Raw genomic sequence first — 15359 nt, 5'->3', positions numbered from 1 at the left:
CAGCGGAGGACAAACAGTCTGAGATGAATCGTCAGCCTAAGGTGCTGTCGGTGGACACCTGCGAGACGTTTCCAGAAAGTTGCGATGGATGACACGCACCAGCTCAACTCCTCTTAAGGATTATAGCTGAAGGCTTCTTGTCTCTGTAGAAGAAGCCCACACATTGGATTAATGTCTGCTGACTGCTGAGGGTTTTTTTTCTCAACTGCTGCTTACTTTACTTAGCTTTCCCCTGAAATGGAAAACTCAGCTGAGGAGACACATCTCAGCATTTTATACATCAAGCTTTGCCCTGATAGTCTACACATTTATATTTATCTCTGCTTATCTTAGTGAATATATTAATTTCACATAAAACCGTACAAATAGTCTTTCCAAAAAATCTCTGAATCACATCGAGCTGCTGATGTGGTTTCTAAGAAATAAAAAACACATTATTAGCAACACATTAGGTTTTAGAAGGCATGGCTAGGAGTTTTAAAATCCTGACAAAATCAGGTTGCATCACTTACATAAAGAGAAATTTCACTGATTCATGCAAAAAACTTTTAAAAATTATTTACAGTAGTCTTTATGTAGTTCTCACCCCAGTCCCATGCTCTTTAGCTAAGCCTCAGTGTATCAGTCTTAATGCTGGTGCGTACACACCTGCCAGCCAATCAGAATTGCTCATTTTTAGGGGCCTTGGTATAATACCACATTATTCAAAATAAAAATGTTTTCTTGCAATTAAATTCCAAATTCTTGTAAGTGTGACCTCTTGGAGAAACTTAATGCATTTGTGCAATTACAACCAAATTCAGACGACACATTTAAACACTGTGTGATCCTGCAAAATCTGGTGGCATTTCATCAATATGTGGTGCTATGAAAACATGATACATTAAAAAAATAGAATTAATCAGACTTGTCTGGCTGCCACTGTGTGCTTTTCGATGCAGATGTAGAACATTTTCTGTGTCACATTATGTCTGTGTTCTATGCTATCAAAATGCAACAAAGGTATGCGCTCTGTGAGTGATTTTTACTAACTGATAATTAAATTTGTCACCGGCAGGTTGAAGTCAGTGGTGACACCACCACCCTTGACCTGTCCAGCCTTATCTCCCAGACTGAGTACGATGTGGCCATCACCCCGATCTATGACGAGGGACCTGGAACTCCGATGCTCGGAAGCGCTATCACAGGTCTGAATCTGCTTTTCATGTTTGTCTTTTGTTCATCCAGCAATTCCTTATATTTTAACTCTTGTTCACCTTTTTATTTTTTTAAGCAGCCTCATTCACGCCTCAGAGTTGCTCAGTGGGACCATGGCCTGCTATGGTTGGCCACTGAGCAGCTCCACTAGGCGTTCAGTGCCTTGCATATTGGCTCCCCAGGTTTTAAAGGAGGTTAGACCTTTTCTGACCCTGGTTTGCCTACTCACAAGTGAGACAAAGACGACCTATCTCTATGGCTAGATACCACTAGAGATTAGTAAGAAAGTACTGTAAACTTACCCTTTAACTACATCAAACTTGACCAAGCTGACAAACCCTCTCCAGTACCTGAACAGTACATGTGTTTCATAGATGGGGATGGGGATGTCATCTTCCTGCATGGCTAGCTATCTATCTAGCTACATTCATGAGACATAGCAACAGAAAAATGGCCTAAACAATGGCCACAAGCTTGGATGAGATTTGACCCAGCTGTACAGGTTGTTGTAAGTCAAATTATAGAAATAACAACCATTTAACTGACATATTTCTTCAATTAACTGCTCCTAGCAACAGCTTCCAAAGCTTCTGTGTTTATAAAAAAAACAAAACACGACATTGTAACTTGCTACTGCTTAGGCAAAACAAAACAAAATATCCCCCCAGTTCAGTCAGATTTTTAGGATTCTCTTACCTTCAAGTGAGGTCCAAATAATATGTCCACACTTTTCAAAAATGTCCTCACTATCAAGGTCTAAAATCTCACATGCACACTTGCAAACAAACTTGCACACAAGCACAAACACAAATCCACACACAATACACTCACATATCATTGGAACACACACATTTAAACACACATACCAGAACACAAAGGCAAGCACATTACAACACATAATGTTGCCTCATCTCTCAGACCTCTTAATCACCAACACATCCTTCATCCCTCTTGTTTCTGTCTGCGTGAACAGATGTTGTTCCTGCCCCCAAGAACCTGCAGTTCTCTGAAGTGACCCAGACCTCGTTCAGAGCCACCTGGGAGCACGGAGCCCCAGACGTGGCCCTATATCGCATCGGCTGGACCAAAAAGGGGGAGTCTAACTTCCAGTTTGTAAGTTAGCCACTATGGGATGGGACTGCTTCTTAAATGCTTTTTTTCAGCTACAGTCTGTTTTCAAATGCAGCCTTTCGAGGACCGAGTCAGGACAAAGACCAGAGCAGACAGTTTTGATGAAGACCAAAATAGACAATAAACAATATTAATGTCTTATCAAATGGATAAGACATGGATAAAAGTGACAGTACCAGTATTTTATCATATTTTTGTCCACATCCAGTGTGAAATTCATTCTGCTAAAAGATACGTGGAAAATAATAGTTGTAAACAAACAGGAAATGCTTAAGTCCTTTGAACGAAACCCTCCAACAGCTGTAACAACAGCTGTAACTATGCTTCTGCAAAGATACACACAAACAATGGCCCACGTGCTAGTTTGCTATGTGCAGCCATGTTCCCGCCTTAACTAGTCAACTAATCAGTGGATGGAAGTTTCACTAAGTCACTTCTTTAAACGTAAATCATTGTGCATTACACACAGGTGGATCCTCTCAAATCCTCTTCTAATTCTGGGGGAAAAAACTGAGGTGGACAAAGACACGTTGAAAAGTTTCAGAGAGTTTGCTAATGCCAAGTCAACATCTACTGACTTAGACCCAGACAGGCATCTTGACTTGTATCCAAATTGTGTCTGGATTTGTTTTGTCCACTTTTGTCCAATTTCTAATTGTTATCAAAACATGCATCTTCAGCAGCTGGATAAACAATCCAGTCAAGTGCTTTCTCTTGAAATATGCAAATGAGCTTTGCTTAGACAGCTCTGTCTGCTGCAATGACACTAAACATCTGGTTTGAGTTGCCTCATCCATACAGAATCCAACCAATGGTGAAGGTTTTCGCCTGTAACCTCACAGTATTTCGTTCCTCTGATTAAAACTGGAGGCTGAACTCCAATACAGCTGTACCGCTCTGAGTTCAGGTTAAGAGCATTGAAGCACACCTGCTTGATCCTGGTCAGACTTTCTGAACTAGTCCAGATTAGAACCGTTCACCTTCCCGTAACAGTACTGCCTCTTCAACATGTGGATTGCTCTTCAAGGAGGGTCGATTAAGTTACGATTGTGGAACTGGAGATGGTTTTGTTTAAATGCAAAATGAAACAGTCATGCTGGAGAACTGTCATTTAAGATTTTTCTTTTTACTGAAGTAAAAAAGATCACAAGAATGATCCAGCATGGTTTCACAGATCCCTTAAACTGACATGCCTCACAAAACTTAGTTATTGTGTATGCCAAGACCTAAGTAAAAACATCCAGTTTAGCTGAAGCAACAATACTGCTCTCTTTGTTTTCTTCTTGTTATACTTTGGCCCTCCAAAGTTGTTTTTGGGCCCACTTTTTCTTCCCCAAAAATCTGTCAATGAAATCCATACCAGGTTGTTAAGTACAGTCTTAGTTTATCTCAGAATTTCACATTATTAGACATTCTTTATTGACAACAATGCAAAATGCGTCTCGTCTCAGATGTTGGGTTTAAATGAAATGCATGAGAGTAAATCTGCAGAATAAAGTTTTTTAAAACTTTATTGTCCTTATTTATCAGTCAAGGATTTCAATCAAGGGCTGCACATCTTTTTAAAAACAAAATCGGCGATAGACATGACTGAATGACACATACACTGAGTCAACAGAAAATACAAGTAAATCAACGCCACAGTCCACCATGAAAACAAGCTGCAGGGTTGTACTTTTTTGTTTCTAAGGCTCTACCTTCTTAAACAAAAAGTGCAAGTTTGTATCTTGCTGTTTCGTAGTTTACCTCCCAAAATGTTTGATTGACAAGCGACTTCTGTAAATTTTAGTTTAATGAGCACCGAGCACAAAAAATTGAGGTTGACGGAAAAACAAGCATCATACAAATACAAACAGAACACTCAGTAGGCAACTTGCTTTTGGCGTTTTCTGACCACGTCTTCAATTGTAACTTCGACCTTTTGGAAGCGAGGTGACTCAGGATAATGCACCCCAAAGTGTCTTGGTATATAAATTATATAGATTCTGCCCAGTACTTGTTCTCTAATAAATGCTGAGGATTTCCTGCTTGTCAATTTAACTGTAAAAAAGCCATTTTGGCAAACTGCAAAGGGGTCTTCAACTACACGATTAAAATATTATTAATCATGTCATGCTACCTGGATCACTGTGATGGCTCCACACAGACATTTTCCTCGCTATTATTGCAACAGAATAGACTGTTAACAAACTTTTCTTCTTCTTCTTCTTCTCGTTCTGTCTCCATCACCAGTCCATCATGAATAGTGATGAGACCTCCAGCGTTCTGCAGAACTTGGACCCCGACACTGAGTACTCCGTCACCGTCACGGCCATCTACCCCGACGAGTCGGAGAGTGAGGACCTGATAGGAAGCGAGCGTACATGTAAGCAAGCCGTTGCACCCACATCACCCTACCAGATCCCGAAAAAAACCACCATCATATTTTACATTCACAGATGTAACTGACATTGAAATAATAACATTGTTGTTTTCTCAACGTCTCTTTCTAGTGTTAAAGGCTCCGGAGGGTATGTCATATGAGAAGGACAGGTTCCTTTTTCATTGTAATGCTCATGATTTTGTGTTGAATGGTAATGTCGAGGGACAGTGTTGATGGGAGGACACGTTTTCTTTCTTAACTGCATGCATATGTGCATTTCAGTGCTTCACTGTGCGTTCACACCACAAGCGACTTGAGAACTCGATGGACATCTGTTGATTTTTTACAACCAAACGTTGGTCACTGCTGCCTATTTACCTTTTCATCATCTTGTTGCTTCAGAAAAGTTAAGCAACTTTACTGTAGGCTTAGCTGAATAAGGAATCTAATACCAGGAGGACAGAAAACACTTGTATCTGTTGGTTAAAATTGTACATCTGGACACCTCAAACATAGTTTTACTAAGTTTATCCACCTATTTAAGTTAACCATAGCAAAAACACTGATGCTTCTTGGCATCTGACCCAGGAGGGGTCTGACCATGGGCCGCAGCTGTTCCAGCACCGGTCTCTCCAGGGTCTTCATTATGTGGGAGGTCAGTGCCACCGGTCTGTAGTCCTTGGAGCCACTGGGACGCGGCGTCTTTGGCACAGGAATGAGGCAAGATGTCTTCCACAGAACAGGGACCCTTAGAAGACTCAGGTTCAGGTTGAAGACATGTTGAGGGACTCCACATAGCTGGGGGGCACAGACTTTTAGCACCCCGGGGCAAATGCCATCGGGGCCTGCAGCCTTGTTTGAGTGGAGTTTCATCAGCTGTCTTCTTACCTGGTCAGCAGTCAGGCACACAGCAGAAGTTGCAGGCGGGGGAGGGGGGAGAGTCGTCAGTCTGGAAGGATTCTCTGTTTCCATCGTGTGGCATAAACAAACATAGCTAGATTTTTAAAAACAACATTTACCAAAAAAAATTCCCAGATTTGCTTCATAGATGTGCAGTAGATTGTGGTGTGAACGTAGATTCAGAGCTTTACATGCAAAAAGTGTGAAAGTTGCTGTAACATGTCATCCTCCACAGACCTCCATCCATGTGAATGATCGTTTTAATTCCACTGTCAGTCATTTTGTTTTTCCCCCCCATCCGTCACCATTTTGTCATTACATTTCTGTCGTCTCAGTTTCATTCATCTCACATTGTAACGTCATTTTATCATGTCATCACGTCATCCTTCATCAGTGTTATTGTGCCTGTTTTTTAATATGAATGTTCACCTCAGTCATTAAATTAATGTTGTTGCATGTTGTTGCATTATTGTACAGTGTTTCTGCTGTAGGGTTGGGATCAGTGAGACTCAGTAACTGAAAAAACTTTCTTACACTCTAATTTTATAGTATTTCCTAATTTTATTTGTCATGATTTCAAAATTTGTTATAGTGTCCCCTCAAATGTAGTTGTTATAATCACAGATTGTGGTTAATGCTCCCTAATTTGTTTTGTTAGAAACCCCCAATTGTGTTATAAACCCTCTATTTTATTTAAGTTAAAAGTTATTCTTCCCCCTAAAAAGTTATAAACCCTCAAATTTGTAATCGTGCCACCCTAAATTTATTTGTTATAATCCCCAAATTTGTTATAGTACCTCCACCACCACCAAAATTGTTACAATCCCATTTTCTTTTTAAGTTGCCTGCAGATTTCTTGTTATAACCTTAAAATGTTATTATTTATTTGTTACTTGTAAATCCCAAATGCTGAAGGGGTAATTTGGCATAATCAGGCACCAACTGTAATTATGAAAAATAGCTCAGTAGTTATTAAGATGATATTATTAGTTATTAAAATGAGTAGTAACTGAAGTCCAGCCCTGCTCTTAACAGCTTCATTGATCATACTGCTGCTCCTGTTTTAAACCTCATCACCCCACTGCTTTCATCCTAAAATTTACCCTTCCAGCTTTTGTGACCTACTGGATTTTGGGAGCATCACCATCATCATCTTCACCATCACCATCATCATCGCTAACCAAACACAGGATGCACTGCTTTTTCTGTTAATCTCACCAGATTTCTCTTTGTGCTCCTAGTGCCCCCTGAGCCTCCTCGAAACTTGAGGGTTTTCAATGCCACCACCTCTGCGCTGACTGTGAAGTGGGACCCCGCCCCCGGCACCGTCAAGAACTACAAGATCACTTACAAGCCCATCGCTGGAGGCGAGCCTCTTTCCGTAAGTTCGCTGCTTATTTTACAGTATTTAAAATAACACCAGGCAAAATTTTTAGATAAATATACAGTGCTGTCATCAGCATATGTAATCACAAAAATGGCTCTTCAATTCAAAAAACACAAAGGCAGTTAAAAGTGCTATGCATAAAACATAGAAATTAATTCATATATTCGAAAAGACCACAAGAAAGAATATGAAATTCCTAAAATATAATAGTATGAAATAAACGTTGACAGAAGAATACAAATTATGGTGCACTTTCAGTGCAGTTACAGTGTAATAAGGAATAAGTACAAATACATAAGTTAATATGTCAACAAATGTGTATTTTTTGGCAGTTAAACTCAAAGTAATGTAGGTATTGGTATATGTATTGTATTAGCCAAAATGACAGGTATTACATCATTTCTATATTGTGCATTCCTAATGTTAGCTGTAGCAGAGTATCCTGGAAAATAAAATCCCAACAAACCAATATATTTGATTTAACCTCAATATAACATTTTTATTGCATATTGTAGCCATAAAGCTAATGTAAATGTGAACCAAGCAGCAGAATTCACATAAAATACTGCATCGCTAACTACTCACACACACACACACACACACACACGCACACACACACACACATATATACACACACATATATACACACACACACACATATACACGCACACACACATTATCACTTGGCTCTTCATTTTATCAAGAGACCAAAGCTGGAGCTGCTCCACTGACACTGAACAATAGATTGACTACAGAGATTTCTAAAATGTTTATGTAAGTTTTTACACCCAAACTGGCTTCAGTTCATGGACTGCTTTGTACGTTTGACGTTTACCAGAAAACAAATCCCTCTTTCCCATCACCACATGACTGAACGCACACTGGGTATCATCAGTTTGTCCAGAAACAATATGATTGAATTCCTTTTTTGGGTGGATTTTCCTGATATAGTCTCACGGTGGTTTTGTTCTACTCTTTTTGGGGTGCGGTGGTGTCGGCTGTGCTGCTTTTTGACCACTGGGAACATCTCCAGCGTACTTTGGACACTCGATGACAAATTGATGAATATCTCAATGTGATGGAGAGCTTTGAATCTGTCAGAAGAGTTTGCAATACGAGTCCCAGTGCACATATAGAAACAAATCAATTACGAACTGTTTAATATGATGGGAAGTTTTCTCTCCCTCTGGAGATACACTTTCAGGATGTCCAAATCAGAAAAAAAACATAAAACTCTACAGGGAAAGAAGCTGAAAATATTAAAAGGCAAACGCTGTGTTATCCTCATGTATTTTTATAAAATAGATCATTTGAAGTGAGGAATGTTTAAGATATTTATAGAAGCCTGAAAAAAAGTTTAATAAATCAGCGTCTTACACTGTCAAAAGATAGATGCTCATGTTTCTTGTACGTATTCACATCACAGGGCACCAGAAGAACATGAGTCCTTTAACTGAAACCAAAAAAACAAAACAGCAACAAAAACTCCATTACAGCTAAAAGTCCTGAAAGCACTTATTGGTAAGAAAATTAGAGTTTGATTTTTACGTCATGTGAAAACCTTGTATGTCCCCTTTCAGGGGTTTCCAAGCTTTTAGATCTTTTTGGACGAATTAACCTTTTTTGCCTGCCAAAACTCACAATATTTCACTTTTACATCAGATGTTGGCCTAAGTTCCCCTAGATAATGTTTAAAAGTCAAAGAAAATGTGTATGTTTGCTTTATAGGTGATGGTTATAGGTAAGACTCAAAACAAAGCAGCTCATTGGAGTTAAAGGCCAAGAAAATTCCAAGATTATTCCGAGTTCTGAGTATAATAAAAGGCTTTTAATATTACATGTCTGACATCTGCACTTTTCTGCAAAAGACTTCATCAGGGTGAAGTAAAACAAAAAAACACAGACACTTCAGGTGTAATGACTGAAGCCAGAAAGAAGCTACAGGAATCACACAGGAGATCAATTATAGTAGAAGACATAAAGTCATACATTTCCTCTTTGTCTTCACAGTGGAGTGTAGACAGTATAATCGTAAGATGAAAAAACAACATGTGACCCAATAAGTGAGAATGTTTTCAAAACAAATCATGTTGAGAGACCTCCCAAAACACAACTTTTACCAAAAATATGTAGTCAAAAAGGTTTTTACAGTTCCAGCTAGATACCAGCTTGTTACCCAACAGACAACCACATGTATCTCATGATAAATCAAAAATCTAAATCTACAAAAGTACGGTCAACTGTCAGATGAATGAAAAACTTACAATACTGTATTTCCTCTAAAATGAAACTGTCTGAAACTTCCCTCTGAGTAAAAGGAGAAAGTCTCCTAAAATGGAAATACTGAAGTCAAGTAGCAGAACCTCAAAACTCTACTGATGTAGAACTGGGTGAAATGGACTCAGTTACATTATATTAAAGGCAAAACATCTGAAATGGACTGCGATTTGAAATCATCATCAAACATCATTTGACAACAAATGAGGGAACAGAGTTTGCCAAAAACATTGCATTTACAGTACGAGCTGGATTTTGTTTTAAAATCTCGTCTCCCTCCTGAGATGCACAAAAACGTCCTGAGGGGGATCAGCAAAACGCCGCCAACGCTCTGCGAGAGACATTTCTGGCCATTCTGAGCTCCCTCATCACATTTTGACGTTTGGTTTATGACAGCGTCCCGCCGCTCGATTGTATAGTTAGAGGAGTCCAGCGTTTGGCCACTAAGCTCACATTCTTGCACGATGACTCAACAGTGATTAGCGCTGGAAATAACTTGAAAGGAAACTGTGGGCTGTATGAAAAGAATTTCAGTGAGTTACAAATTTTATTGTGTCTCTGAGATGTTATGACAGTGTTCCCCCAAACAATGTGTCAGGGTCGAATCATGATGTCAGCGGTACAGATCTGTCTAATGGATCTCTGATCCCCTCGCTACGTCAGATGTGTATACCAGAAGACTGAGCGCATCTGGTGTCGTGTTGTCGTCTGCCGGCTTGTTGTTTTTAACATCAGTCATATAAAACCAGACAGTTTGTTTGTGCAGGATGAGCTCAGGGTTTCCTCACTGCTCTGAAAAATGTTAATTGTTAATGTCCACTTTGGGAATTGTTCAAATATTATGGAAAAGTGTGGAAAACTACTGCTGTAATCATACAGGACACCCACAGAGATGAAACTGTGAAGAAACCCCTGTGAGAGTCTGCAGGCTGAAGTCAATTTTAGCTTTAATTTTACTTTTAAAAGATAAGTCTGGTGATATTCTATGTCCACTAACGAGTGTTGTGTGTGAATCACAGCCTGATGGATCTTCTTCCTCCATCGTTGTCCAGAAACTATTAAAACACATCAGCGAGCCGCTCTGCTGCACTGGGTGACATGTTCCTTCATCACCATGAACACACACACTGTAGTTTATTCTGACTCAGTCCCACACACACCGTCCTGCTGCCCCAAACACTCACTACAGCACCACATGTGGATTCATCCGCCGCTGGAAATAGTCCCCAACAAATTGGAGCTACAGACAGGAAGTCAGAAAGTACTGAGAGACAGACTAATGTATTGTTGGTTTTTGTCTTTTCATGGGTTTTGTTGACAATAAGAAAATAATGGAATAACATTAGACTTACTCTTTAATAATCATTCATAAATCGTCATAAAAAACACTAACTGAAGAAAGTAAAAAATAAATATATATATATTTATATATATATTTGAATAGTAATTTTCAAAACAGAAGTTAAAACGCCCTTTTCTGAATGGAGATTTTTAACTGGAAAATCCTGGATGTTTTTAGGATCTTCAGACCAATTTGATCTGATTTTGAACAGAATTTATGTTCCAACACATTTAAAAGTTGTGGTGTTTCCTGCTGCAAGAAAAAAAAAAAAGATTACCGCAGTTTACAGTAAAAAAACAAACAGTGCTCCTGAAAATTGAAACTGGAGACAAGAGAAAAGATAAATTAGTCCCTCAAAGTAATGAAACAATAAAGTAAAGAAAACAAATGTTTAAAAGTTCTTTGGCGCAAGTTTTAAAATTTATGATAAACAGATAAATTCCTTGATTTGTTGTTGATAAATAGTATACTTATATAACAATATGGCTTCCATAATTAATACAGTGTTATGAAATGAGTAGCTCAGTTACCTTGTGATTAAAATCATCCCGTAAACAAAATGTAACAAGATGATACCCACAGGAGACACTAAACAGCCGCTGAGCAAGACACTGACTCTTTGCATGTTTCTCAGAATACAGATTCAGCCAAATACCTAAAATACTGATGTACTGTAAATGTGATGTGATACCCTCTGTCATTTATCTCTTAGCTACCAGGAAAACTGTTTATACCCTCTATGAATGTGTTTACAGTGGCGTATCCATTTCATGATATACTGCAGAGTTGTTTGCTCAGGATTTCCCAAAGGCCTACTTGGATTCCCTTCCAGATAAATACTTAACTTATTCATGTATATATAATGTAAATAGTTTGCGGAGATTGTCCTGAATCCAGTCTCCAAAACATGACACACTGCAAATTATTGTGTTATTCGGTTTAGTTTTTGGAAGACTTAGCGATGACAGAAGGGATAAGTGATTGCAGATTTAGACAGTAATTTGCTTCTTTTAGCAATTCTGTAGATTTTTTTTTTTTAGAGTTAATGCAGTCGTTCTGCTCATTTCACCTTTGTTACATGATTTCATATTTTTTTTTTCATGTATTATCTAATGACAAAGTTGCCGTTATATATGCAACATGACCTTGTACTTGGATAAAGTGATAGCTGAAATTAAAATTTACTCAAAACTTTTGGATAGATTAAGGTCATGGGCTTTACTTTAGCCCCTTTAAAAAAATAAATGTTTTAAAATGTGATTATGTTACTTGATGAATAACCGGGGAAGAAACTGTTTTTCTTTAATGCTGAGTTAACCAGTCCTGAAAAATTAAGATTTCATGTCAGTATTTGCATTTTTATAGCTTTTATTTGATGTTTTTGTAACTTTTTTGTTCAAACTAAATAACACCACATTTGAGGACACTGACACAGACTGCTTACCATGAGCAGAGACGTGTCTATTGGCAGTGACAGTCTTGTTCATGCGTCAGCCACTTTGTCACTCGTTGTCTGTCTCACTGCCGACATGTTTCCTGTGAACAGACGCAGGTTGGAGGGAAGAAGACCAGCATCATCCTGCAGAAGCTGGAGCCCGACACGCTGTACTCTGTCACCGTGGCCGCCGTGTATCCCACCGGCGTCAGCAAAGATATCTCCGGCGAAGGACAAACCAGTAAGAGTCGGATTTCACAGGAGCTCCAAAACATGCAGAGAATATAGTTCTCACTGTGTAAAGTTTAACATTAAATATCTGTTTCTGCTACTTCTGTATCCGACAGTGGTTAAAGAAGTACTCAGGTTACTATGTAAAAGTAGTAATATCAGTAGAAAAATACTTCATTATAATTAAAAGTCCTACAATAAAACGTCTAAGTCAAAAGCGAAATGCATTATCTGAAAAATGCTTTGTCACAAAACAGAAAACAGATTTATTTTTCTTAGCTCATGAAACGTTAATGTTTCGGAGATACATGGTTTTCACAGGACAGTGACAAAGAGAAAGTAGCAAGGAAGGAAGTAAAGAAACATATGGTAATGGTAATATTTTATGAGCGGATCTCTTGTTGAATATAAAATCTTTATCTGTAAAGTAACCTGAAACTGCAGCTTTCAGAAAAGTAGTGGAGTAAAAAGTAGAAAATCTCCCAAAATAGATATATTAAAGTGACTTCTGTACAGTTCAGTAAGTGGAGTAAATGAACAGACTTTCCACCTCTGCTAATTAAACGCCTGTATTTGTGCTCCCTCAGAGCCTCTGGGTGGAGTGAGGAACCTGCAGGTGTTGAACCCCACCATGACCACCCTCAACGTGCGCTGGGAGCCCGCTGAGGGCCGAGTGAAGGAGTACAAAGTCATCTATGTTCCTGCCGCCGGAGGAGCTGAGAGCATGGTAGGACTGGTAGGACAACCATCCGCTTCCTGCCGGCTGGCACTGTGCAGCGTTAACCCCGAAGCCAAATTATTCACCTGTGTGTCTGAACGCATTCGTCGCTTTTAAATCTTTAAAGTGTTCCACCATAAATGTTTGTGAAGTAAGCACAAACAGGAAACACAATTTTCTCCCCACGCCTCTGCACCTCACCCTGATATTTCAGACTGCTACTTGTTTATAGTTTCTTGTGAAACAAAGTTTAAACATAAGATTTGAGTCAGTCGTGCATGTTAATAACAGCTAATGATGAGCACCATTTAATGAGATATTTCACATAACTGCTTTCCTTTGGCTAATGTGCTTATCCTGCTTTGTCAAATAGCCCTCAGGCTAGCTGGCTACAACCAGTTTGTTACTGTTGGAGCATAACTGGACTGGAGAGTTAACTGAGGGTTAACTGGGGGTTAATTGCACTGCTCAAATGCATATGGAAAGCTGATGATGCTGCTATTGTAACCGGCAAGCAATTTTCCATAGTTATTTCTAGTTGCATGCGTGTTTCTCTTGTCTTCTGTCTGGGTTTGGAAGCAGCTAATTTGTGTGATTTGTTGTTAAACTCAGGAAACAGTGTCTGCAGGCACAACCAACACCATGCTGCGAAGCCTGCAGCCCGACACCCTCTACACTGTCTCTGTGGTGCCGGTTTACGCTGGGGGAGACGGAAAGACAATGTCTGAAAATGGAAAAACAAGTAAGACTGAACCCTAAAATTGAACCAATTAAACTTTTACAGGATAAGTCCCTTGTGATGCATCATCTCATTTTCAAGAAGGTCCTGACAAGGAATTACACTTCAACCACTATTAGGTTGTCCATACAGAGAAACATACACAAATGGCACATTTACTGTGCTTTACTGAAATTTTGCTTAAATAAAGATAACGTTCCTGATTCAGTCTCCTTGAGTAAAAGGTAAAATATACTCTGTGATCCTTTTGTTCTGTGTTACAACACGTCAGGGGGTTTTCAGGGGGTGTTAAGTCGCTCTTTAAATATGTGTTTGGAAACAAAGACTGCTGAAACTCAAAAGCCCAATGCGTTGTACGTTTAAAAAATTATATCATAAAAGTATCTCACTTAAATTAAACAAAATCAAACACCAAACTGGCTTATACAAACAACAAGAGCTTTATTCCATAGACCAATTAACAGCCTTGTTTCTCCCCCCTGACTCAGGAAATCTAATAGCTGGCAGCTAATACATGGACAACCCATTAAACATAATAGAACAGATTGATTTAATCTCAAATTATTTAAATAATTTGTTCATAATCTTGAGATATCAGGTCATAAAACATTATGCGCAGCCTGACCTGTCCTGTTGTTTAGGGCCTCTGGGAGGAGTGAAGAACCTGAGGGTGACGGACCCCACCATGACCTCCCTGACTGTGAACTGGGACCCGGCTGACGGAGCCGTTCGCCTGTACAAGGTCTTCTTTGTACCCACTGCTGGTGGCCTAGAGGAGATGGTGAGACTCTTTTACACCTGTCTTACCTCTGAGGACAAAAACAGATGCTGCCGTTCAGGTAGCTGGTTGAAACGCAGCCAGTTAGGAGACTAACCATCTAAATTACTTTTTATTATTAATCTTGGTAAACAGGAGCAAGTTCCTACAGGCACCACCTCCATCATCCTCAGGAACCTGATGCCCGACACGCCATACACAGTGTCGGTGTTACCCGTCTACCCTGCCAGGGAGGGAAAACGCCAGTCAGAGGACGGAAAGACATGTGAGTTACTGTGGGGCTGGAAGGTTTTTTTTATGTAATCAGTGAATGTAAAATATATTTGTGTTGTAGCAAAGTTAAGACAGTTTGCCAACAACAATCATTTTCCCGCTCCCAGTACCTTTGGGCGGAGTGGGCAACATGAAGGTGACCAACCCGACCATCACCACTCTCACTGTAAACTGGAATCCTGCTGATGGCAACGTTCAGGGCTACAAAGTCATCTACGTTCCTGTAGATGGAGGACTGGAGATTGTGGTAAGATCCTCTTTCTCCTTTGTTTAGTTTACAGAAAATAATCGCTAATAAAACATGGTACACAGACAACAGCCAGGTCTAAATGACTGGTACCTGAACGATAAAGGCTCTCATGATAAATTCATCACAATGTACAGAAAGACAAAAATAGAAATTATTTTCTCACTAATAAATTAATTTGGATTGATTCAATGAGTTCAACAACAAACAGCAACAAACAGTAAATGAACATGAGAGGAGCAGATCAGAAAACGGTAAGACTTGTTAATAAAACATGGGAAGTTACAAATAAAGGCCTGGTTCAGATAAGATAAGTTATGTGGTGTAAAGTTGAACTTGTCG

The 15359-nt window shown here is 39.3% G+C and overlaps 1 protein-coding gene across 8 annotated transcripts in view; it reads left to right on the top strand.

Annotated features, from left to right (window-relative positions):
• The window catches only part of col12a1b (collagen, type XII, alpha 1b), a 150708-nt gene that overhangs the window by 60495 nt on the left and 74854 nt on the right, over nt 1-15359 (top strand). For 5 of the 8 annotated variants that reach the window (XM_044169248.1, XM_044169244.1, XM_044169243.1 and 2 more), the window contains 11 exons: nt 1058-1187; nt 2171-2310; nt 4561-4693; nt 4821-4838; nt 6832-6971; nt 12143-12272; nt 12850-12998; nt 13593-13722; nt 14361-14500; nt 14633-14762; nt 14878-15017. In XM_044169248.1, coding sequence (XP_044025183.1) covers nt 1058-1187; nt 2171-2310; nt 4561-4693; nt 4821-4838; nt 6832-6971; nt 12143-12272; nt 12850-12998; nt 13593-13722; nt 14361-14500; nt 14633-14762; nt 14878-15017 — 1380 coding nt within the window. The remainder of the gene's footprint in view (nt 1-1057; nt 1188-2170; nt 2311-4560; nt 4694-4820; nt 4839-6831; nt 6972-12142; nt 12273-12849; nt 12999-13592; nt 13723-14360; nt 14501-14632; nt 14763-14877; nt 15018-15359) is intronic. The other 3 variants (XM_044169245.1, XM_044169246.1, XM_044169247.1) reach the window with 3 other exon arrangements.

This window comes from Siniperca chuatsi, linkage group LG16 (genome assembly GCF_020085105.1).
Source record: "Siniperca chuatsi isolate FFG_IHB_CAS linkage group LG16, ASM2008510v1, whole genome shotgun sequence".
Lineage (NCBI taxonomy): Eukaryota > Metazoa > Chordata > Actinopteri > Centrarchiformes > Sinipercidae > Siniperca > Siniperca chuatsi.
Note: the sequence above shows the minus strand (reverse complement) of the source record. Positions and strands in the feature narration are given on the sequence as shown.